Source organism: Rattus norvegicus, chromosome 13 (genome assembly GCF_021556685.1).
Source record: "Rattus norvegicus strain SHRSP/BbbUtx chromosome 13, alternate assembly SHRSP_T2T, whole genome shotgun sequence".
NCBI classification, from domain to species: Eukaryota; Metazoa; Chordata; class Mammalia; order Rodentia; family Muridae; genus Rattus; species Rattus norvegicus.
Genome location: NC_141546.1, coordinates 34,147,986 through 34,173,816, shown reverse-complemented (window position 1 = coordinate 34,173,816; position 25,831 = coordinate 34,147,986). Strand labels below are relative to the sequence as shown.

The 25,831-nt window shown below is 48.4% G+C and overlaps 1 protein-coding gene across 1 annotated transcript in view; it reads left to right on the top strand.

The window, feature by feature from the left end:
• Positions 1-25,473, top strand: part of Marco (macrophage receptor with collagenous structure) — a 32,205-nt gene extending 6,732 nt beyond the window's left edge. Inside the window, 16 exon segments of the mRNA NM_001109011.2 lie at positions 4,837-4,938; positions 5,412-5,633; positions 6,019-6,054; positions 7,567-7,665; positions 8,660-8,704; positions 11,258-11,302; positions 11,587-11,694; positions 13,669-13,767; positions 13,871-13,906; positions 14,576-14,674; positions 14,761-14,823; positions 20,189-20,233; positions 22,069-22,167; positions 22,588-22,632; positions 23,306-23,482; positions 25,222-25,473. Coding sequence (NP_001102481.1) covers positions 4,837-4,938; positions 5,412-5,633; positions 6,019-6,054; positions 7,567-7,665; positions 8,660-8,704; positions 11,258-11,302; positions 11,587-11,694; positions 13,669-13,767; positions 13,871-13,906; positions 14,576-14,674; positions 14,761-14,823; positions 20,189-20,233; positions 22,069-22,167; positions 22,588-22,632; positions 23,306-23,482; positions 25,222-25,352 — 1,451 coding nt within the window. The 3' untranslated portion in view covers positions 25,353-25,473.
• Positions 25,474-25,831: the final 358 nt, after the last annotated feature.

Below are 25,831 nucleotides of genomic sequence, written 5' to 3'. Positions count from 1 at the left end.
GGCTTTAGCGGCTGTCTACCATTTCTCCAGACCAGTTCGACTATGTCTAATTTTGGTTACCAACTGCTTTTTATTAGTATATAATGATGCCATTGAATTTTATATGTTGATCATGTATCTTACAGCTTTGGAACTACTTATTAGTTCTTTGGATTCTTTTGAAAGATTATGAGGGATTTGTTAAATAGACACGCACTTCTGCAAATAGAAATATACTTGTTCCTCTCCAACCTACATTCCTTATTCCCTTTGTGCTGTTCACAGGAACTCTTCATGACCACATTAAATAAGAGGACAGGAACCAACATTCTTCCCTTGGTCCAAGACTTAGGGAAAACCGTTGTGTCTCTCACAACTAAATGACACCAGCTTTAATGTTTGCAGATGCCTTTATCATCACAGATTTGGTGTAAATTATTTATTTTATATGTGGATGTGTGTGTCCCTGTATACATATGCTCACATGTGTGCCCATAACATCCATCCAGAAGAGGGCATCAGATCCTCTGGAGCTGGAGTTGAGGTCGTTGTTGGTCACCTGATGTGAACTTGGGTTCTCTGGAAGAGCAACAAGGGCTCTTGACTGTCGAGACAACTCTCCAGCCCCATTTTCTCACTGAACTTGGAGTTCATAGACTCCTGGGTGAGAAGCCCCAGGAATGCTCCTGTCTCTGACTCCTGAGCCCTGGGATTACAGAAGAGCATTCCTGCACATGGCGTTTTACGTGAATTCTCATGATGTGAACTCAGATCACTGAGTTTGTGTATCAAGCATTTTCCTGACTGAGCCAGCCCCAACCTCACTCTCTCCACATGCTAATGACGCCTGTTTTATGACCCAAGATATGGTCAGTTTTGCTGAATGTTCCATGTATGATGGAAAAGCATGTGCCTGATGTTTGATGGAGTGTCCTGTATGTTCATTAGGTGTTTGTTGATGGTGTTTGATCCTTTGGTGTCTTTGCTGGGTTTTATCAGTCATTGAGAGCAAGGTATAAAACTGAAATGCCGTCTCATTACATTTATCTATGTGTATCTTTCTCCTTCCAGATGAGCCAATATTTGTTTCTTCATTTTGAAATTCTGGTTTCCTCTAGGTAATATGTAGTTCTGTTATATCAGCTTGTCAACATCTGTGCTGATTGGCAGGCTGGGATAGATTACAGATATATCAATTATCAATATGCTAGGGCTTTAAAAGACCATCTTATTGCACTATTTCTGATTTTTCCCCTTGTTTTCCAGTGTATTATTTGAATACTTTTTGGAATTCCATTTGAATGCATCACATGCAAGGGCTTTTTGTCTTGGCGGTTTCTTCCTTGCTGCGTTAAAATTTCTTAACAACAGCAACAAAAACACCAAAAACAAACAAACAAACAAACAAAAACCTTAAGAGTTCGGCTCAGAGCTTCAGAGGGATAGAGTCATCACAACTTGAAAGACATGGCGATGGGCTGGGAAGGCACAGTGGCAGGCAGGAAAGACAAGGCATCGGGGAGCGTAAGGTGGCTGTTCACAAGGCGCTAGCACTCAGGAAGCGTTGCCTTAACAGGAAGTGGGAGCAGGCTATAAGGCCTCAAGGTTCTCCCCAGTGACTCGCTTTGTCCAGCAAGGTTCCACCTCCTAAAGGTTCTGTAGCATCCAAACAGCATCGCCAGCTGGAGACCAGACCACACACACGAGCCACTGAAACCACAGCGGCTTCTTTGGAAGTCTCTCCCAGCATTGAAATGCACTTACAGAGCATGCCACCATCTGTCAGAATTAGTGTTTTTCCCATGTCAGGTCAAACAGAGAAATTTCATTTCAATTTTCGTCCTTCTCCTCTTTAAAAATACAATGATCTTAAGAATTTCCTCCACCATAGGTTATATACAATATAAGAAGACAGTATATTTGTTTTCAACCATGAGGTGAAACTTTAGAAAGCCAAAGAGGGGTGTGTGTGTGTGTGTGTGTGTGTGTGTGTGTGTGTGTGTGTGTGTACCTGTTTCTAACCATTATTCTTTTCCTGTTTTGAAACTGTAGGTCTTCTATTCTCATCTCCTGTTTGGAGAAGTCCCTTCAAATTCTCTTAGTCTCCCTTTATCTGAGAATGTCTGTATCTCCCATTCATTCCTGAAGGATCTTTTCATTCACAAGAGAATTCATGGTCTGTAGTTCTTTCCTTTCAGCACACAGAACACAGTGTGCCACTTGTACCTGATCTCCATGGTTTCAGATAATCTGCTGCCGTTCAGGTAGTATGCCTTAGCCGATAATGTGTCTTTTCTAACTGCTTTCAGTACTTTTCCTTTAGTTTTTAAATGTTCTCTGCCTTTAACTTCATACATTTCCATGTACAATGTATGTTCCTGTGGGGTGTGTGTGTGTGTGTGTGTGTGTGTGTGTGTGTGTGTGTGTGTGACTGCTCATGTATATGGAGGTATCAGAGCTCAGCCTCTGGGTGTCATTCCTTAGACACTAACCACCTTTCCTTTTAAAGACAGGGTCCCTCACCTCATCGGAACCCACAAAGCAGACTGTCACAGTGTGAAATGTCTTCCTGAAATTTCTGCCCACTCTCCACTTTTACCCCAGGGAAGGCTCTGAGGACCTATATGGTGGTTTGAAGATGCTTGACTGAGGGAGTGACACTATTAGGAGGTGTGTCCTTGTTGGAGAAAGTATGTCATGATGGGGGTGGGCTTTAAGACCCTCCTACTAGCCACGTGGGAGCCAGTCTTCTCCTGTTTGCCTTTGGGTCAAGATGCGGAACTCTTAGCTCCTCCAGCCCCAGGCCTGCCTGGACACTGCCATGGTCTCACCTTGATGATAATGGCCTGAACCTCTAAATCTGTAAGCCAGTCCCAATTAAATATTGTCTTTTATAAGAGTTGCTTTGGTCATGGTGTCTCTCCACAGCATTGGAAACCCTAAGACAACTTACCAGAGTTAAGTTGTTAGTCTCTTAACTAGGGAAGTTCTTCTTCAGGAGCCAAAACCCCTTAGAAGAGACATTTCCTTTGCGTTTCTCCCACCTTCGAAGAGATGAACTAGCAAATGTGAACATAAGAACTTCATCTGCCCTCTACTGTCTGCACGGCAAGTGAGATACACTTACAAAATACAGGTCCCCAGTTCCTAAAGCCCTGTCTTAGGACAGAGGGAACTCAGAATTCTTTTGGCATATGTTAGTATGTGTGCGGTGTGTGCATGAGTGTATGCATATTCACATGTGTGTGGATGCATTTCGAGGTGTACGTGGACACCATACTGATGACTTCCTTCACTGCTCTATACCGTATTTACTGAGACAGCATCTTCCCTGAATGGAGAGCACATTGATGCAGCCGCTCACTATCTTCCAGTGCTGACATAGCAGACAGGGGTAACCACACCCAATCGACATTTATGCAGGTTCTCGGGATCCAAACTCTGGTCCTCACACTTGCAAGGCTTTACCCATTAAGCTATCTCCCCAGCCCAATTCTGAAAGCATTCTGAATTAGGACAAACATCCACAACCACTCCCATAGTGAGACCTCTCTTCTGCTCATTGTTTCTCCTCTGTGCTCTTAAAACATTTATATCATTTTTCATGCTTGTTCTTACTGTCCCCACCTTGACCTCTGATGCCTGGGACCCCGGCACAGTTCCCTTTCCTATCCATTGCATGTCACCTCTCACACAGGAGTGTGTGGCTTCTATGCAAACACCACCCAGTATATAAGGAACTCAGTAATCTCTGTATTTTTGATACCTTTATGTGGCTCTGGAGCCTTCCTGCATAGACAGCAAGGAACCGCTATATATGTATGTGTCCAGGCACAGAAGGGACGACGGCAAAGACACACCCCTGATTGCTCACAATGCACACCCCAGCAGGCTGGGACCTTATTGAGCTGAGGCAAGGTCATGATCCCCTGTCATTCCTGTTTCTCTATTGAATAGCTTGTGCTGAACATGATTTGCATGCACACACAGCTTCCGTACATATATGCACACTTATGTTCACATGCATACTCACATACACAGAGAGACAATCAGATATGTGCATACACTCTCTCTCTCTCTCTCTCTCTCTCTCTCTCTCACACACACACACACACACACACACACACACACACACACACACAACCAAAGACCAAGGAAGGAAAGACACGAACTGCACTCCTGCATCGTATGTGCTAGTAAGTTACTCAGTTCTCTGAGGCTCACAGAGTGTTTAGGAAACAGGAACAAACCACTTCATCCTCTCAGACTGTGTAAATGCAGCCTGTGGCTTCAGTGATTCGTTGTGTAAGCATTGGTGACTCCAACACAGACCATGCATCACATTCGTGTTCAAGACTGAGCAAGATTGATGCATCTGGTTATACTTATGTGAGCATGGGAGCAGTCAACCTCAGGTGTCATTTCATGGGTACTTGCCAGATTTCCTTCTCTCCCCTCCCCTTCCCTTCCTTTCCCTTCCTTTCCTACTTCTCCCCGCCTCCCCTCCATTCCCCCCACTTCCCCGTCTCTTTCTTCCCCTTTCCTACCCTTCCCTACCCCATCCTTCTTCTCCTTCTCTTCTCTTTTCAGGAAGCATCTCTTACTGGCCTGAGCTCATGAAGAGGGCTAGTCTGGCTGGCCATCAAGCCCTGGAAGTTTGCTTGTCTCCTCCTCTCCAGCCATACATATAAAGGACTAAACATGGAACTTCTTGCCTTGTGGCAAAAACAGGAATAAGAAAGATCTGGATGCCTTTCCCGCTTTCCCAGGAGTCTCCTGCTCAACTGTGTGTGGCCTGGCACAGGTTGGCTTCTTCTCTGTGCCTCTGAAGCCATCATTTCTCCTCTTCTATTTCAGATCCGGTGCCCAAGAAGAGAAATGGAAGGACCTTGTGCATGGCAGTCATGGCCATCCACCTGATTCTGCTCACAGCAGGTACTGCCCTGCTGCTGATTCAAGGTGAGGTGCTCCTAGCCCTGGGCCACCTAAGCTCCTCTGGTGTAAGGTTCAGGCTGACTAGAGGCATCTTGAGGGTATTGCTGCCCTCCTGCTAGGGCACAGTGGTTAGATCCACCAAGGTAATGGAGGAGTGAAAAGTGAAGAGAGGGTGTGTGTTTGTGTGTGTGTGTGTGTGTGTGTGTGTGTGTGTGTGTGTGTGTGTTGCATATGAAAGCCATTTCAGATGCATTGCCCATTTAGAGACAGAGTTTCTTTCTAGCCTGGACTTCACCAAATGACTATGTTGGCTGGCCAACAGGTCCCAGGGATCTGATGTGGGGAGTCCATCCTGTTTCCTTTTCCCCACAATGCACAGAATTTGTGTTTGGAACTCCATGCCCTATAGAAGACATGCACATGTACACGGACTATCGGAAACCTGCCCTAATGTCTTAGGCTTCAATGAGGCCCCTAAATGATGCTGTGGGTTCCAGTTCTCAATCTGCAGGAGCAGTTCCAGAGCCTAGAGATGTGTTGTGACAATGGAACACTAGCTGCTGAGGACAAGCCATTCTTCTCTCTGCAGTGGGCACGTCCCAAAACACACATAGTATCAGGAGCACAGGGGCTGCAAGCCTTGCAGGCCCAGCTTAGCTGGGTCCACACCAGCCAGGAGCAACTGCGTCAGCAAGTTGACAACCTCACTCAAAATCCAGGTACCACCACACCCAGTTTCTGTGGTTCTGGGGATGAAACCCAGGGTTTCCATGCATGCTGGCTGAGCACCCTACCAACTGAGCTACACGCTCAGCCGGGGCAAATCAGCCATTTTGACCAACGCAGATGGGTTTAGAACAATGCTGGTATAGGCCAGCAATCTAAGTGTTTCAGTACTTCCACAACTTCCGGGGCACTGGTTCCTGGTCTCTCTAAGCTTAAGAACAAATTCAGGTGTTATTGTTCAAACCTCTTAAGGCTAGAAGACCCATGGGGCCCCAGCCTTCCAATATAGAGTCTGTGAGCTCTCTGTGGGGCACAGGAGCAAAATCAAGCTTCACTCTACACCCTGCTCAGTTGCAACCTTCTCTCCTTCCCTTACAGAGTTGTTCCGGATTAAAGGTGAACGAGGCTCTCCAGGTAGGTTCACCTCCAGTCTGACCCACTCTTCCCTTCCCTAGAACCTTTGCTGGAAGGCTCCTTAGCTGGGAGCCTTCTATGGATTTTCTAAGTTCAGCTCACTGACAATGATCTGGTCAGTCCATATGCTACCTGCTTCATAGGACCACCTCTCTATCCCTGACAGTGTGAGGACACCTGACTCAGGACCTCTGCCTTCCCCTGAGCCAAATGATTGCCTTCTCCCTCCAACCTACAAATGCTGCCATCTTCCTAGGATAGTATGTGGACATACCTATCTCCTCCTTCCATCTTGTCCAAGTGTCCCAGGCTTCCAGAACCTTCCTTGTCTCCCGGAAGCACTCTTATCAAGCACCTTTGACTAGCTTGGTGTTGGTATCGGCCCCTCATCTTGTGTGTTAGGCTTGGCTCTCCCAGAAGGCTGTAATGACAAGAGTGCCGCGTGCTCGTGACATAACTCTCATCTCAAAGGGAAAAGGGACTGTTGATTCTGAAAGCAAACAGAAATGACTGAAGCCCAGGTACACGGTCTCAGGTTACCTTACACACCCTGTTTTGGTGTGATAGGTTTCCTGAAATTTTGATAGTAACAGAACAAAAGAAAGTCATAAATCAAGGTACTTGAAAAAATACCTTGATGGGAATATCAAGCAGGTAAGTTAAGACAAAACAGAAAAATACCACATGAGGCCTCAGACGCTATCTGATGACATGCTTAGCCTTTGGGTTGATAGATGCTAAGGGGTCTATTAGTCCATTCTAGACGGATTTTACCTAATGGTCATGAGGATGTTAGACAAAACACACAGATGGGTAATAAATGGTTATTAAGGTGCTAAAGATAAACCAGGATAATTTGGCTCTGAACCTGCAACATTCCAACTCTCCACAATCATTCACCCCTTAATTACTCATCAGCCTTGTAGAATTTTACCATAGTGTGGCTCATTTCTGGGAACTGCGGCTCCCCTTTACCAGACCTAAGCAGTGCTGCGCCCTTTACCAGACCTAAGCGGTGCTGCTGGGAGCCAGCACAGCTGAGAAGTCCAGATTCCCATCCCCTAGGCTACCCGCTCTCTCTCTTATTTCATGGTTTGCCTAGCTTAGTCAAAGCCCTCAAAGACTCATTTGATGGCGACCTGGGGGGCTGGGGGAGCGGGGAAGGGAAAGCATAAAGTTCAGAAGTCCTGGCTTTGCCTCAGGGATAGGCAGTTGTTACAAGCAGTAAACGTGTCTGCCGAGAGCCATAGGCTTCCTGACACAGATAGGGGGCACAGCCTCTCAGGCAAGTTTAAACTGGTCCCTGAAGCCACATCTTTGTGGCTGAGCCCCCCTCAGACACCATCTATACAATTCTTTTTCATTTTCCTGTGTCTCCCAGACCATCCGTTTCTTGGTACCACCCTGGATCTTTTGTATCCTTCGTGGACTCACCTGCCCTGGGAGGCTGAGTAAATGTCTTATCCATTGCTGCTCGACTAGCTGCCTCCTCTGTTCTTTTTTATCCTCCAGGTCCAAAAGGGGCCCCGGGCGCACCGGGAATCCCAGGCCTGCCTGGGCCATCTGCTGCGAAGGGAGAAAAGGGGGCTGCGGGTCGTGACGGAACTCCAGGTACAGTCTCTGTCTTCTGACCCTATGTTCTTTCCCTTTCTCCCCTATACTCTGAATCTTTTCTTCCCTCTCTCATGAATGGGGAGATGTCTCCTCTGGATTCCCCCTGATCCCAGTCATGGCAGGAAGAAGAAATCGCACTGGGACACAGGTAGAGTGGAGTAGCGAAAGGTCTGTTGGGAAGGCTCAGCGGTTAAGAGTACTGGCTGCTCTTGCAGAGGACCCGGGGTTGGCTCACAAAATCCACGTTGAGTGACTCACAACCCCCTGTAACCAGCTCCAGAAGACTCTGCAGCCCTCACATGTGATGTATATCCTCTCTCTCACACACACAAAAACATGTGAACAATATGTTTCAAGGGAAAAAAATGAAATATGTCCCCCAAGAGTAGAGCACTGTCCAGCCCTGGGCCCCAGCAGCTGACCCCGCCGTTGTATGGACTTATCTCTTGTCTATGGTTTCTCCCTTTGTCTCCCTGATGCTTCGGGGCATTCCTTTTCCTGAGCCAGGAGGAGGCTTACTTTTGAAAACAGTTTTTATTGGTCTGTAAGTTCTGTTTTTCTGATGACAAGTAAACGTGCCTGGGAATGGGTGTCAGGGCAGTGCTGAAAGAAGCCAGATAAATCCCTTGGAGTCGTGCTACAAGCATTTGTATGGCCCTGGGAACTGAACTCAGGCCCTTAGCAAGAGCAACTCACCTGCTGAGCCATCGCCCAGTGCTGAGGGTGGAGGCGCACCCACAATTCACTCTGTTGCTATTAGCTGTAGAAATGCGTTTCAAGGTGTACTTACTTGCGGAGTTGAGAAGTTCATTAGGGGAAAGAGCAATGGCGCCTTGTGTATGAACTTTAGGGAACGGTTTGGGGAAGGTGACCCAGGTCCTGCTGAGACCAGCTGAGTTGGCTCTGGTTTTCCGGGTCCTGACCTTCCTCATGCCCTGCCAGCTGCAAGTATTATCTTCCTAACCTCACATTTTAACCCTAACGTCTCCAGGTGTCCGAGGACCCCAGGGCCCACCAGGCACCAAGGGAGAGGCAGGTGAGTAGGTGTCACAGGAACACACAGTGGGCTTTCTCAGTGACAAGGACCCACACCAGAGACTAAACCCTGTGGGGTGGGCCTGCACAAGGGGAGGCAGCTTGTGTGAGACCTGGGGTGGGCTCAGAGGTGGGGGAGGGGGAGTCCACAAACGGTAGTATTGCTCAGTGCTGCCTCAGCCTGGACAGGTTATATAGGGTGTGGACATCACGGTTGAGCCTTCTCTGCTGAGGACTGCAAACCTATGAGCCCGCAGGGTACAGTGCAGCCCATGGCGGCTGAGTGGGTCATTGTGGCCTTGCCTCCCGCACCAGCATACACCTCAGTTTCTTTATACATAAAATGAAGCTGAGGCGTTTGCCGGGCATTGTTCATGTATATCTCTGTGTGTATGTGCACATGTGTGTTGTGTCCTAGCCCACATGTGCTCACATAGAAGCCAGAGTCAGCCTTGGTGGTCACTCCTCAAGTACTGTATATGTCCACCTTGGTTTCTGTCTTTGTATTCATTTTTAGTTTTGTCTTGTTTCATGATAAGGCTAGTTACACTGGCCTGTAACTTACCAAATAAACTAGGGTAGCTAGCCAGTGAGTCCCAGGAACCCACCTGCTGCCTCTGCCTCCTCCGTATGGAGACTACAAGCGCACACTGACACTCCGAGCCACTTTACATGGGTTTGGGGGGTTAAACTAAAGTCCTCCTGCTTGAAAAGTGAGCCCTCTCCCGAGAGAGCTATAGCTTCAGCCTCACCTGCCCAGCCTCAGCTTATGTCTTAGCCACAGACCAGTAGTAGAATCAGAATGCCCTCTTCCTCTCCCTCCCCGCCTCTCCTTCTCCCCCTCCCCCTCCCACGGCCCCCTCCCTGGAGACAAAAGCCTAGGAGAGTGACTGTCAGTCTTCACAGAGCGCCCCCAGTACCCCACTAAGACCTTTTAACAGCCAGAAGCAGAGCCAGCCAGTCTAGATAAAAAGGGGGAAGTAAACAAACCAGCAGGTTTGCCCCTCCAGAAAGCGCCAGCAGTCACAAAAGGGGTCTGGTGAGCAGAGAAAGCTACTTCTAGGAACTGGCTCTATTAGGAAGGTAAGCTAATAGGATCCCCAGGAACCCATTGTTCTCTGTCTAGGCAGGGCTTCTTCCAAAAGGCTTTAAAAATCAGAAAGGAAGATTTCAGTGCAGTGAGGAGCAGGCATAGACACTCATACACTCACCCATTGCACTACCACATGCTCTCTCTCTCTCTCTCTCTCTCTCTCTCTCTCTCACACACACACACACACACACACATACTCACAAGCACATGTCTACACACATCATTGTGTCTTCACACTCATATGCTACACACACACACACACACACACACACACAAAATCCCGCATTCACTCATGCACACATATAAACACTGGTGCCTGCACATGCATGCATCCTTACACACACAGGGCCACACATTCATGCGCATGTACGGACACATGTGTATGAATACTTGCACAGTACATTCATGTACTTATGTGTATGTATGAACACACATTTTGGCACAGATACTAGCTCCCAATACACAATCATGGAAATACACACTCACATATTCATGCACATGTGTGAGCACACACTCTAGTGCTCACACTTATACATAGCATACACATACTCATGTGTGTGCACCTGCAGATACTCATGTGACCTACACACAAACAGCCTCACACCCACACTCACACTCACACCCACACTCACACAGCAGGCAGGCCACTCAGAGGGGATCCAGTCTCCCCTCTTGCAACTCAGAAAGAGAGGCTTCAAGTAGATTCCCCAGATCCCAGAGACAGCAGGCAACCAGGTCACCTGGAAGGACAGGCTCAGCCCATCCTAGAGGCACAGTCTGAGGTCCCATTCTCCTTGGGGAGGGCAAAGGGTCTGTGATGGAGACCACAAGCCCAGAGCAGCTGGCATCCTAGGAAAGGCTGGAGCCCAGGTGTCCCAGCAAACCTTTCTCCACACCTTGCCTGGCAGCCTCTCCTCCCCTTCTTCCTCACCCACCCTCTGGGATTTCCCCACTTCTCCTCATGCTCACTGTCCTGCCTTGTTCCTCCCTCACCCTGTCCCCTGGATATGGCCTGCCCTTCAGGGTGTAACTGCATGTTCTTCCAGTTGGCCTGGAGGGAGCCATTCTTTGCCAACTCCATTTATCTCCTGTCCTGGGTATAGGATTACTAATGAGGCACCTGCAGAGGGCCCAGCCATCATCAGCCCCATTTTACAGATGATAGCATTGTGGCAAGGGATACTGAGGTCTCTTTTCCAAGGCTCTACCATGCTTGGATAGGCAGCTATGATTCAAACCCACTTCCCTTGTTCTAGAGCCTTCTTCCACCGCTATGCACAGACCAAGCCTTCGGAAAAAGTCGCCTCTGTGTGGGCCTGCCTGGGACTCTACCCCATATGTTTGCTTGTGCATCTGTGTATAGGGTAGAGGGCTCTTATGACTGGGTACCTCAGGGCCCCAGAATGTCAGCTAACTAAAGAAACCAACTACAGTGACTGAGTGCCGTTTCTCCTCTCACAGGCCTCCAGGGATTCACGGGTGCACCAGGGAAGCAAGGAGCAGATGGTAACTTAGGCTTCCTCTCCTGGGACAACCAAAGCATTGACAATGCCCATGGGGCGGCTGTCCCCACGAGTTCTCTCTAGAGCCCCATCCTGGCCCCTGAGAGTGAATGGCTTCCTACTCTCCTTTTCCCAAGTCTTCAAAGAGCTCACCAGAACCACCAAAGAGATGAGCTAATGAGTGTGTGCTCTACGCCTTCCCTGGAGATCCCTTCCCTCACACTCTGCTTCAACTCCAGGAGCCCATCCTCACTAGGACAATGGTGCTCACCCCTATTCTCATCACAGGTGCTCCAGGGCCTCAAGGAGAAAAGGGCAGCAAAGGTGACAAAGGTCTCACTGGCCCCAAGGGGGAACACGGCACCAAGGGGGACAAAGGGGACCTAGGCCTTCCAGGTAAGGATTGTGTTGGGGTCTTGGCATTCACAGTGAAGCCTGAGAGAGCAGACGGTCTTTCATTCTGGCTGAAAACAGGGCTTGGCTCAAGGACTGCATGCCCAGCTGTTTAAGAGGAGCCTCAACTGTACTCTAGTTCTTAATTAATTAATCAATTTCAATTGGTACACAATTGTTCATGCTTGTGAGTTACAGTGTGATGTGTATATCATTCAAAGATTTTTTTTAAAGCCCAAGCAAGATATTTGGCTTCTCTGTCACCTCTACGGTTTTTTATTTCTGTGTGATGAGAGTCTTCCAGATGTTTTTCATGAGCGGCTTGAACTCGTAAGGTGAGGACACCAGACTGAGCTCCTGCTCCCTGTTGGGCTCTTTGTGTCCACGGAATTTGGTCCTCTGTTAGCACTTGGTGTCCTATCAGGAGGTAGCCACCACTTTTAAATGTGTGTGGGGTGTATATGGTGTGTATGCGTGTATGCACAATTGCACATGCATTGTTGGTATATTTTCATTTAAAATAGGCTTCTTATACAATATATTCTCATTACGGTTTGTTTCTTGAGGTAGGGTTTCTCGCTGAACCTTGAGCTTACTTACTGGCTGAGCAGCACACTCCCAGGATCCTCTGGCCTTGTCCTTTGGTGCTCTAGGATCACAAGCATGTGTCACCATGCCTGGCATTTTTATTTGAGTGCTAGGATTCAAACTCGGTACCTAAGGCTCATTCAGCAGGTGCTTTTTCCACTGAGACATCTCCCTGGTCCCAGGAAGCATTCATTCTCCATGTCTCGGATCGGCTAGCCTCCCTCTCAAGCCTTGAACTAACCTAACTCACTCAGACTCAGGGAGGCTGGTTCTTGTTCTTGCTGTCCTCTTCAGAGTCTTTCACTAATTAATCATGTCCTCATTCTGAAGGGACCTGGAAGGAACCTGGCATAGTACCTAAGCCCTCCCCTAGGCCCTTGTCAAAAAAAACAACAGAATAGAAGGCTGGGGAGGTTGCTTACTCGGTGCCGTATTTGAGTATAAGAACACAAGTTTGAACCCAGAACCTATGTGGAAAAGCCAGGCATGGTCACAGTTGTAGTGCTGGGAAGGTAGAGATGGGCAGATACCTGGGACCAACTGGACAGACTGTTGAGTTCCAAAGCAGGTAAGATACCCCACGGCAAAAACAAAACAAAGTAGACAGCAACCGAGGAACAATACCCGAGGTCCTCTGATTTGCAAACTCATGACCACCCACACACTTGAGCATAAACAGGGATGAGTAACTAATACCAAGCAAGCTCACTGTGCAGCCCCCTTCCCAGCTGCCCTGCCCTTCAGGAAGGAGGCTGCCCTCAATTGATATGCACCAGGTACTAAGGGAAGGAGGGAGGAAGAGACAGAGGACTCAGGAGAGGACTGGCTGGATGAGTTCAGAATGCTGATGACAAGTGGAAATTTTGAGATCTTGGATGCCAGGGAAGCCCGTGTCTGCACTGCCGGCGGGTACAGAAATTACTGCATTGTTCTTCTCTCTTTCTCAATGACCTTTGCTGTTCTCGATATCAGGGAGATACTTTCTAGAACATTCAGATTTCAGTCTGAGAGACTACGAAAGATAATCCCCATAATGTAGACAGTAAAATGAGCCCCCAAGGTACTGGATGAGCCCAGGCTATGACTCTTCTCCTCGGGGTAAGGGTTCTGACAGGGGTCCTGGGAACCCAGCTATTACTGGTGTCTGGTCATCCGACCAATTTGTCATGAGTCTGTGTTCTGTCTCTGGGGAAGGGGCTCCTTCCTGGAGGGCTGTGACTAGATCTTCCCCGGCAGCAGCACAGGACACTCTATTTTGGAATTTGGGTGAGACAGGAAATGCCTAAGTGGGGATGTTTTACCCTCCTCCTATGACCTACCTTGATTTCTGTTTTGTTTTTTTTGTTTGTTTGTTTTTTTGTTTTGTTTTGTTTTGTTTTTTTGTTACAGGAAGCAAAGGGGACACGGGCATGAAGGGAGACAGGGGGGTCACGGGGTCCCCTGGAGCCCAGGGAAATAAAGGCGATGCTGGAAAACCAGGCCTACCAGGTAAGAGGTTGTATTGTTGGGCCACAGACCTGAAGGCACTGACCTCCCTGACAGCTGAGGCAGTAAGAGTTGACAACATTCTTATGAGCTCCATCCACTGCAGGTTTGGCTGGATCTCCTGGAGCCAAAGGTGATCAAGGTAGGAGCTGTGGGCATCTGGGCAGATTGGCTGTGGTCCCCAGGAAGAGCCAAGTAGGGAAAGTTGCTAATTATCTCCCCTCCTCCTTCCTTCCACCTCTTCTTCCCCCTCTCCCTCCTCCCCTCCCTCTTCTCCTTCCTTGCCTTTTTCCTTCCTTCCATTCTTTTTTTTTCTTTTCTTCTTGCGTGTGTAGCCCAGGCTAGCCTAAACCTCACTACTTATCTAAGATGACTTTGTACCTCTGATTCCCCTGCCTCCAGCTCCCAATGCTGGGATCTCAGGAGTGTACCACCATGTCAGTTTTCATCTCGTCATGGTGTTAACCGGGAACACTCCAGGAGCTTCGGAGCCTGACTGTCCCTTTAAACAAACTGCCAGTTGGTAGAAGGGGGCAGACTCTACTGAAAACTCTTTACGTGTCTACCTCCTGGGCTGCTGAGGTGCAAAACTGGGTGGTCCCACTCGAAGTTCTCAACCTGTCCATCACCTTAAATTCCACAGCTGTGATGGGGGAGTTGGAGCATACGACATTGTTTCTCTCTCACCCATAGGGCAGTAGATGAATCCTAAAGATGATGGGGGGTGTTAGGAGATGTACGTCATGGAGGGTGGGGAGCCTGCCCTTGTATCACTGTCTCCCTAACCCTGTCATCGCCACTTACCTTTCAGGAAAACTTGGAGTGCAGGGTCCTCCAGGCCCTCCTGGTGCACCAGGACAATCAGGTGCCAAGGGTGAGCCGGGGCGCACTGGTCCTCCTGGGCCAACAGGTGAGACCCTTGATCCCTGCACTGGGGGTGAAATCTCAGCATCTGTTTATTCCAACTCTTACACCCATGTGCTGTCTGTCTTCTAGGATCCCCAGGGATTGCCGGTAATCCAGGGGCTGCAGGTTTGAAAGGAAGCAAGGGGGACACAGGTAAGTAGGTGTGCAGGGGTGGGAGCCAGGATGGCTGGGTTCTATGGATAGACAGGAAGGAGGATTGATTCCCAGTATCCCACAAGAGGCAGATATTCTCTTGCCATCTGGCATTAGAGACTCCTGATAAAGGAAAGTAGTTTCTTCCATTATGAGCACAAGTTCCCTGGGTTATTCTTTTCTGTCCATGGTTCCCAGAGAATCTCGAATGCCATCACCAAACGTGGAGCAACACAGAGGGAAGCTGAAACCTTGTCCTGGCTGGGCTCACCTGTGGTGACCTCAGCGCAGGATTAGGACAGAGGGCAGAATCTCTTCCTTTGTACCCTCTTATGGGAACACTGGTCCAAACCAGGGAACTCATGGAAGCTAGTTTACAAGGCTTGGACAGCCTAAAAGAAGGTCTCCATATGTAGTGGATCTGGGAGTGTTGTCCAAAAGTCGGATCACAAAGATGCTGTCTTCCAGATTCTGTCACATAGACTAAAGTAGAGTCACTCGATCCATCGTAGAAACTAACAGAGTCATTCATTTCTGTTTGATAGACTAACATAGACTCATTATACTCTATCATATAGACTAACAGAGTCATTCTATTTTGTAGTCTGTATTGTAAACAACTTGCCAGATTTATCTGTGTCGCATGGCCTCTCATCAGTGTGGGTCACCTGATAAGACCTGAGCTAATCTGCCTGATATCCGAAGCCGAGCTTCTACATTGTGTTCACCTGGTCTAGAGAGTTCTGCCCACTGCACTGGGCACTGCGTTGATGGGCGGATTGCCATAGGTTTGTGGGCAGATGCCATAGACAGACTGCAGGCATGCTCCAAGTGTGGACTCTCCAGATGCCTTCTGGAAAGCCCTGTGCAGTCAGGAGTCTCAGTTGAGAGTGCTGTGAGGATGAAGGGCAGAGCCATAAGATTAGGCCCATGTCCTTAAGACTCTCAGAGGACCCTCTGCCTTGACCCCTTCCTCTGCCAAAAAATAAGGTTGAGCAAGGTCAAACAACTTGGGCGCTCTAGCCTTTGGCAGGACTATGCACACACATAAAGGCTGGCCCATCCCTGTTTCAACTGGTCAAGAGGTTGGCTGACTCATTCACTCACTCACTCACTCACTCTTCATGCATTAGTACCTCTTAACAGGCCTTGAACTCTGAGTATATGATCTCTGTTTCTTTCTTGGAAGCAGTTAGGTTAAGGTATTATTAGCTGCATTTTCTCCATTCTTTGGTTCCCTTGAGGCTTACAATCCCTCACAACCCTTCACCAGGGTTAGAGAGATAGCTCGTTGGATTAAATGCTTGCCTAGCAAGCATGAGGACCTAAATTCAATCCCCAAAACTCACGTCAAAATAAACCAGCGGGCTTGCTTTTAACCCCAGTCTGATGGAGGTGGAGACAGGTAGATTCTTGGGGCTCTCTGGTCAGACAGCCTAGCCTACCCAGCAAGTTTCAAGAGTGGGCGATGCTATCTCAGAACACAAGGTGGGAAGCATCTGAGGAACAACAGTTGATGTTGTCCTCCAGCTGCCATGTACATGTGTGTGTGTGTACATACATCACACACACACAAGACCCCACACCAGCCATACACAAGAAACATACATACATGCACTTGCACTTCCGTACACAGAATATCACACACACACACACACACATACACACACACACACACACACACACACACACACACCCAAGACCCCACATCTTAGTCTGTGGCTCATTGATCTTCATAGAGCTGGTGAGCATCTTTATGTGGTGTGTGTGTGTGTGTGTGTGTGTGTGTGTGTGTGTGTGTGTGTGTACATATCATCATCCAGGTGGTAAATACCATCAGTCAAATCCTATGGGTCACCCATTAAGTATGGCTCCCTATGTAAACACAATAGATTATATACTCAGTTTATGATATATGATAAGCACCATTTAGGTAGGTGGCTCACCCCAAGGCCAAAGCTTGCCTTGGTGTAACATCTGCTGGCTTATGTGAACTTCCTCTGAAAGGGACTTCCCAGAATTCTGTGGGCTAATGAGTGGCCACACAGATTAGAATTGGTGGTTCCTGGCATGGCTATCCAGAGGGGTGGGTGAGAGATGTGACCTGAATGTCACCTTCATTTTTGACAACATCATCACTTCGTATGCTCACTGTCAGGAAGCTGGTAATCCCCAAGCCAGAGCTTCTGTGGCAGCTATCCAGCTTTGATAAGGCAATCCAGGTTTCAAATTCATGGGCTTCCCATTTTGTAAATAAAACCATGAATCTCTCAATCGACCAACTAGCTGATTCAGATGAAGACAGATGAAGACATTGCACTGGCTTGGCCTGGGTTTCACTATTATGGGTTAATTGTAAGCAAGGAGAGGTCTGTTTGCTGTTAAATTGCCTCTGGGCCATGCCCTGTGCTCTGAACTTCACCATCGCACTCTTGATCTATCAACCCCCACTTGCCTTTTATCTTTCATGGCTAGCAGTCAGAAAGCAGAGACGGGGCTGGGAAATGTCCCAGTCTATAAAAGTGCATGCTACACAAACATGAGGGACCTGAGTTCAGATCCTCAGAATCCATGTAAAAGCCAGACTGACAGAGGCCACCTGCCATTCCAGCCTTCAAGAGACAGAGACAGGGAATTACCAGAGTATGCTGGCTAGCCACGCTAGTCTGAACTGGTGAGCTCTGGGTTCTGCCTTGATAAAGAGGAGGTCATTAAGGAAGACATTTGACATCAACTTCGGGCCTCTGTGTGGGCACTCACACACACATATGTGCCTATATGTACATGCACATTGCAAAGGCTCAGAGAGGCTAAATTTTTGCCACCGGCTGCTAATGCACAGAGAGTCAGAGTTCATCCCACTGTCTGATCCCAAAGACATGCTTTTCCTGATTTTGTTATATGGAGTAGCTCATGTTGTAACTCAAGAGGAAACAAAGCTGCCCTTGGTTAGAGGCTGCCTTAGTGGGGCCCTGAACCAGTAAATTGTTAGAAACATGTGTTCTTGGGTCCCCACTCCAGACTCCAGTCCCACTTAATCAACATCTCTGAGTGGACCCAGTAAGATGTTTCTGTGTAAGTGTGTGTGTGTGTGTGTGTGTGTGTGTGTGTGTGTGTGTGTGTGTGTGTGCAGAAGCCACCAGAAGAGCTTGCCAGATAACTCTCCCTATCAATTTCTGCCTTATGTTTTGAGATAGAGTCAGCCATTGAGCAAGACGTTTGCTACCTATCTCCATTCTCCACAGGGAACCATGCACAGCCATGCACGGCCATGCACGGCCATGTCTGGCTTTTACATGACTGCTGTGGATTCATGCACATGTACTCATGCTTGCACAGGCATTGTTCTCACCCAGTGAACCACCTCCTAGCCCCCAAACAAACCACAAGCAGGCGACTCTGAGACACATTGAAGTTAGACAATGGCATCATTCAAGGGACCCTGGAGAGCCCCTGAGAGATCATTCAGACCAAGCTAAGGAAGACGTCGGGAAGAAGCAAGCTGGGCATACTGATGAGACAAAGACAGCTTAGGGCAACCTTGGGAGCTGGAGTCTGGGGAACAGCCAGGCTGCACTGTTCACTCCTTTAGGACCCTGGATAGATCCCCTCATGTCTCTGAGTGTCATCAGCACCTACTTCCTCTCTGAAACAGGGAACCAGCAGGAATTCTCAGGGGAGTGGATAATGACAGAGGCAGGGCTGGTCTGCACAGACAGTTCTGTTGGTAAAGTACTTGAGGGTCTGAGTTCACTCCCTAGAACTGGTGTGAAAACAAGCCAGGCTTGGGCGGCACCCATTAGTAATCTCAACACTGGAAAGATTGAAAATCCCTGATGCTCAATGGCCAGCTAAAGTCAGGGCATAGCTGAAATCTGTGAGTTCCGGGCCAGGCATGGACTTCCACCCAGGTCCCTCTGCTCCCCTTGCTGGTACTGTGTGAGTTCTGGAAACTCTGAGGAGAGAGTGGTGGGAAAGTCAAGAAGGAACTCTCCTCAGGCCATGGCAAGGAGGTGATGATGGCTCTACATGGTTTCTGGTGATGATACAGGGTGGGATCTGACATGTAGGACTGACCTGTGTCACCAGGTCACCAGCCTGTGTCACCAGCCTGTCAGGCACAAGGAGCTATGAACAGCTGTTCTAGCATCTACTCTTTCTCAATGGCCCACAATAAGCTTGCACTCCCCCAGGTTTGCAGAACTGTCTGAGGGAATAAGTCCCACTGATCTGAAAGAAACCAGTATGGATCCTTAAAATGCTAAAGGAACAGATCATGGCCCACTATGGGGATGCCTCAAGGGTGCTGGAGATAGTGGGTCTTCTGTGTAAAGCTAGTAGTCATAAAGGAGTGAATGAGAGGGGAGGGAGAGAGTAACGCAAGGAAGGAGGGGCCAGTGAAATGGCTCATGGGTAATTTAGTTTGCAACCAGGCTACATATCCTGAGTTTTGCACTCAGGTTCCACAAGATAGAAAGAGAGAACTGACTCCTGAAAGTTGTCCTTTGTCGTAGTCTCCTCCCACTCTCTCCCAAAGAGACAAAGGAACAGGAGCAAAGACCTCTCATATTAACCTCAAATGGAATGACCACCAATAGTTGCCTTCTTATTTTTCCATTTCTGACCATAAGACCCCCTTGTCATGTGGACCTTTACACATCCTGGAAATATGGCAAATAATCCAACAAATAACTAGTTAAAGGTGAGGGCCTGAGTTTATGGACTCCACCAGAATCCACATTAAAACCTTAGCAAGACATGGTATTGTGCTCCTGTAATCCTAGAACTGGGGAGGTAGAAGCAGGATCCCTGGGGGTTTGTTGTGCAGCCAGTCTAAGCTACTTTGAGAGTTCGAGGCTCCAGCGAGACACCCTGACAAAGGACAAGGTGGACAAAGCCCATAGAAGGACACTGGAGGTTGTCCCCTGTCCTTACACTCTCACACAAATTACTATTGGTCCATCTTCTACAGGTGATAACCCCCAAAGATCTGGGTGGCTACTGCACAATCTTTGGAACCCAAGTGTTCTTTTATAAAATATTCTGATCTATCTTCTGAAAATCTCATGAAACAATAAGGATGCAGGTTGGATTTAAGGTCACATCAGGTCACTGTTGTCCAGTTGGGGAAGGCTGGTCAGGGCATCTGGAATCGGCGTACCTCAGACTTTCACCCAGCACGTCCGTATCTTCATCTGTCTGCAGCCTGTCTCTCCTTCCACCCCACCGTGAGGTTTGAAGCAATCACAGAGAACTGGTGTACCCTTCCGTCTGCATTAATCAGACAAAGGTAGAGGCTAAGATTAAAAGCGTCTAATATCTAAGTTTTATTATCGTCTCCCCCTTCCCTGTGTTCCCATCTTAGGAATTCAAGGACAGAAAGGCACAAAAGGAGAATCAGGAGTCCCAGGTAAAGAGCTGGCTTCATTTTAATTTCTCAGGATGATGACTGGGAGGCCTGTGTGTGTGGAACTAAGTCTCATTGGCTTTGAACACTGTGACCTTACCTCAGAGTTGAGGCAGAGACTGAGGCTTGCCACCCAAACCTCTATTCCTTCCCTGGAAGATCTGGGTTAAATGCAGGGCCTCAGTATCCCAAAATGGAAAGAAATTGGGTCAGAGCCTGAGAAGGGTGGGCAGCGTATGCACAGGTGTCAGGCCATGCTACCACCAAAGAAACTGAGTGGAGCCGGTCTCTCCTTAGGGGTTAGGGCTTCCCCATCTCTGCCTTGCTCTGTTTCACCCTTCCTCGCTTCCCAAGTCCTGCTGCTATTTTGATATTTCTCATTAGGGTATCTTTTCTTCTAATTCTTCTTCATCTTCCCCCTCCTCCCTCTCCTCCTCCCCTTCCCCTTCCTCTTCCCCTTCTCTTCTCCCCTCCTCTTCTTCTTTTCTTCCTCTTCCTCCTCTTCCTTCTTCCTCTTCTTCCACTTCTCTTCCCCCTCTTAATCCTCTCACCCCCTCCCCCTTCTCCCTCCTCCTTCCCCTTTTCTTCTTCCCCCCTCCTCCTTTCTTCACTGTCACCATCTCCATCATGCCCAAAGCAGTTTATAAAGAAACAAGTAAATATGAGGTCAGGGGCATGGTGCTGGCTCATTCTCTGCTTTGGTACCATGTGGTAGGTGGTGTCATAATGGAGGCATAGCTCCAAATACCACAAACTCCAATGAGCAAACATAAGAACTGAATCTAGCCTTGTTTGTTTGGTTTGGTTCGTTTATTTGTTTGGGGTTTTTTAGTTGGTTGATTGGTTGGATGGTTGGTTGGTTGGTTGGTTGGTTGGTTGGTTGGTTGGTTGGTAGGTTGGGTTGGTTGGTAGGTTGGTTGGTTGGTTGGTTGGTTGGTTGGTTGGTTGGTTGGTAGGTTGGTTGGTTGGTAGGTTGGTTGGTTGGTTAGTTGGTTGGTAGGTTGGTTGGTTGGTTGGTTGGTTGGTAGGTTGGTTGGTTGGTTGATTGGTTGGTTGGTTTTTTAAGATAGAGTCTCACTATATAGCCCTGATTAGACTATAAACTTGCTATATAGAGCAGATTGACCTCAAACTCACAGAGATCTTCCTGCTTCTGCCCCCAGCCCATGTGTTGTAACTGAATCTTTAAGCAGACTGGTTTATTCAGCCAGCCAGCACATTGGGAACATGGGGATCACTATCTGATCTATCCATCTCAACCATCCATCTATCATTGAGAGCTCAGAACGACAGGAATCCAAGAAGCAGAATCCCAGGCTCTCTTCTGCAGATAGTGCCCTCACATAGCCTGGAGGACTACCCACCATGACCATTCCCTCTTAATAGCCCTTGCCTGAGGCTCAGTCTCCCAACACAAGAACCTTGGTGGGGTGTGCTCAAACCATATCAGTGCAAAAGCAAGTGCTAAAACTGGATGTAGGCAGGCTTCTGGAGTGTTCTGGAGTTACTTATTTTATTATATTCTTAACTTATTAATCAGACATGGGGACCCAGAAACACTCTAAGAAATTGTCACAGAAAGACTAAAACACCTACAATTTATCTCATCTTCTAAGGACTCCACCAGCAACATCCTCCCGTGCATTCTCAATGGCATTAATGTGGGAAACCAGATAACTAGAACAGCCCCTAGCTGGACCAAAGCCTTGGCCACATGCTCACACAGCCCATTACTGGGAGATCTGATAGTCCAGGGTCATTCATCCACAATCAGAAAGGCCCTGTGTCCTCCTAGAGAACAGGGTAGGGCATCTGTGTAGCTAACTATCTCCTCTCAGGTCTTGTAGGCAGAAAGGGAGACACTGGAAGCCCTGGGCTGGCAGGCCCCAAAGGAGAACCTGGACGAGCCGGTCTGAAGGGAGAACCTGGGATGAAAGGTAGGTGCTACTTTTGACATTGACTTAAAGGTTATGGGTCTTCAGAACCAGGCTACTGGAGGTGTCTTTATTGAGTTTCCAAGTTGCATGCTAGGAATTATATTGGAAAAGTATAATCAAGTTTCCCCAGGATGCATATAGCTTTCCCTTCTGTGCTCTACCTCAGACAGCACCACAATCAAATGGGTCTTTCCATAAGTCTTGTTGCTTCCTGAGTCTCTCTCACTAGCCTAACTCCCACCCTTTCAATACATCTGAGGCCTGCTTCCTCTAACTCAACCACGGGTGCATAGATTGCTATCCCCAGAGATCCCAGTCACAGGCAGAGCTGGAGGACAGAAACTGACCCCTCATCTGATGTGGGGAGAAGGAGTGAAGAAGATCGTGGATCAAAGTGTGTGGGTTTTCTCTTCATGACAGGGTCTTCTGGCCAGCAAGGACAAAAGGGAGAAAAAGGTCAAAAAGGTAATTGATGCTTTTATTGTCGTTTACTTATCTTTTAGAGTCAATTCAGTGTTCCATGTTGGGGGAGGCTTATTTCCCTAGAGCATTCTTCACATCTAGCCTGAGCCAGAGGCCCAGGCAGCACCCCACCCGCCTTTCCACTCCATCTTTTCTGCCTCCCCCCGTCCCTGTTCATATCCCCTCCCTTCCTGCTCCCTCTGCCTTCCATCTCTCCCTCCTCCCCTTCCATCTCTCCCTCCTCCCCTCTCCTTCTCTCCCTCCTCCACTCTCCTTCTCTTCCTCCTCCCCCTTCCATCTCTCTCTCCTCCCCACTTTTACCTCCATCATTCCTCACTCCCTCCTTTCCTTCTCTTTCTTATCATTTCTCTGTCTCCCTCACTACCTCATCTCCTCCTCTACTCCCTCCTTCTGTTCCCTTTATCAGTTTTTCCTTTCCACCATGCTTGGCAAGACATGGTTGCACAGAAGCATCTGCCCCTGTGCCTTGTTCCCTCTAAAGCAGAATGCAGGAGAGCAATGCACAAAGTGCTGGAGCTGCAGGGGGGATTATCCAAGCTCTGGTGACATGGTCCTGCTTGTCCTCCTAGCTGCAGAAATTCTAAGAGCAGCAGAAAAATGCACATTGGTGCTGGCTAGCACTCACCTCATCTTACACACATATGTTCTTGTCCAGGCGATTTCAACCTGGTTGTCCGGATCGTGGGCGGCACCAGCAGAGGCCGAGCTGAAGTTTACTATAACAATGTCTGGGGGACAATTTGCGATGATGGTTGGGATAATAACGATGCCACTGTCTTCTGCCGCATGCTCGGTTACTCCAGCGGGAGGGGACTTGGCAGCTTTGGAGGTGGTAAGTGACTCTAAAGCCAGGGACTTTTCTCCTACACATGCCCAAGTGGTACAGTGACAGTGAAGTGATGTACCAAGTGATATAGTGACAACCTTTGGTGAAGCGATGTACCATCGGTTCACTGGAAAGTTCTACAGCTCAGCGGTGGGCAGAGCACCGCTCCACCACTCTGGGCTCTGGACTAACCTCTTTCCAGCTTAGCCACCTGTCTGAAGGACACTGTCACCTTTCCAGCAGTGACAGCAAAGGCTATCAAAAGTTCCGGGTCACTGCCATGGGTCACTGTCTATCTGGTCTTGTCAGGATGTCATGGGGTCAGTATTCTTTATGGAGTGGGGACAAGTGTGTCTCTTGAGAACAGAGGGAGAAGATGGAACCATGGCAAAGGCAGATGTTTGTTTCCACATCTGGAAACTGAAATCGGTAGCTGCCAGAAGTCTTAGCCATGAAGATAACCCCACTTCTGTGTGTGTGTGTGTGTGTGTGTGTGTGTGTGTGTGTGTTTTGTGCATGCATTTGTATGTGCACATACCTGTCCGTGCCTGTTCATATGGGTGAGTATGCATGTGTGTGCACATGTGTATGGAGGACAGAGGCCAGTCTCATGTTTCTCAGTCCTTGTTTTCACAAGACGGAGTCTCTTACTAGCCTAGAAGTACTGAGTTCATTGTGCTGACTGGTCACTGAGCCCCAGGGGGCTGTCTGTCCACCCCCTAGGCACTGAGGTCATAGGCACACACTACTGTACCCTGGTTTAGATTTTCACACGGATTCTAGACTCTAACTCAAGGCTTCCTGCTTGAGTGGGAAGCACTTTGCCTGCGGAGTCATCTTCCCAGCCCCTGTGAGGATCTTTGAAAAGAGAACATGGGAAGTGCGTGGCAGGGACCTGTCACTCCAACTCTTGGTAGGCTAAAACAGCATGACGGAGCGTTGAGGCCATCCTAGGCTACATAGTGGAGCTCTGCCTCAAGAAAAACAAAAGCAAAGAATGAGAAGAAAGAAAAATAAAACCAAGATTTACTACATTCAATTTGAGATATCAGTTTAGACACCCACTACTCCCGCCCTGGCAATGACACTGGCTGGACAACAGGGCACAAGGCCATCCCCACCTTGTGCCTTTCCTTGGGTGTCCTCTGCTTTACTCCACCCTAAAGCACCTACCTGCAGCTCTCACAGAGGCCACTCTCTGCCTGTCCCCTCAAGACAAGTTCTCTCTGAATCCAGAGCTAGGCTGGCAGCCTTTTATGTGGGTACTGAAGATCTGAACTCAGGTTCTCACGACTTTTACAACAAGCATTCTTACCCACCAAGCCATCCTCTATTCTATTGAGCTTGCCTCTCAATAGAAGCTAGCTGGGCTGTAAAACTCTGAATAGTCGGCCACATTAGAGCACAGCTGACTGCAATCCAGCGCTCTGTCTTCTATCCTATCAGAGGGAAGGGGGCTGGCAGAGGCTGTGTTAGTTCCTCCAGAGATATAGATACAGCGGGAGGAAGCTGGACTATGGAGGAGCCGACGGAAGGCTGTGTGTGTGCACGCATACTGTGTGGATTAAGTAGTAAATATTTGCATGAGGCTTTCGCTGTGTGGCTGAGGTCAGAGAGGAACCAGAGATATTATACAAGATGTTACAAGAGCTCCCCTAGCCTCTCTCACCAGCTGGGAGGTGGTCTGCCAACCTGAACCTCTACCTTAACACCCTTTCCTTCTCCTGCCTGCTTCTCTGTCTCAGGCACTGGGAAGATCTGGCTGGATGATGTGAGTTGTCTGGGGACAGAGGCCACTTTGTGGGACTGCAGGAAGAGCTCCTGGGGCTCTCACAATTGCAACCATAATGAAGATGCAGGAGTGGAATGCCGCTGACCTGGGAGCCTGAGAAGTCATCCGTGTGTTCCCAGGTGTCTTTGGGCACCACCCACATGGAGATCTGTGGGCTTGCTGACTCTGTTGAGGGGAAACCAATAAAGCTCAACTAGGGATATGCTATGGCTGAACGTCCTTGAGCTAGCTAGTGTGCTTAACAGCCATGCCAAGTCAACATGTGTTTGTTAGGCTCATAAATATGCTCTTGACCTTATAAGCTGGGACTGGGGGGAGACGAGCCTGAAGCTTGTCAAAGTTCCTGTGGCCAGTCTAGACCATCCCTTCAGTCGTTCAGCACCTTCCATGGTTCCTCCCTCATTCTCCTCATTCCTTCCTCCCATCACCAGTGCATGGCCTGATCTCTGGCTCTCTGCTGCCTAGAGATTAGCTTGCAGATGGTGCCAGGTCACAGGATACACGCGAGCTGTCCCTTTCTATCTGAGGGTACTCCAAGCGGCATAACTGTGAGGACCGCTGTC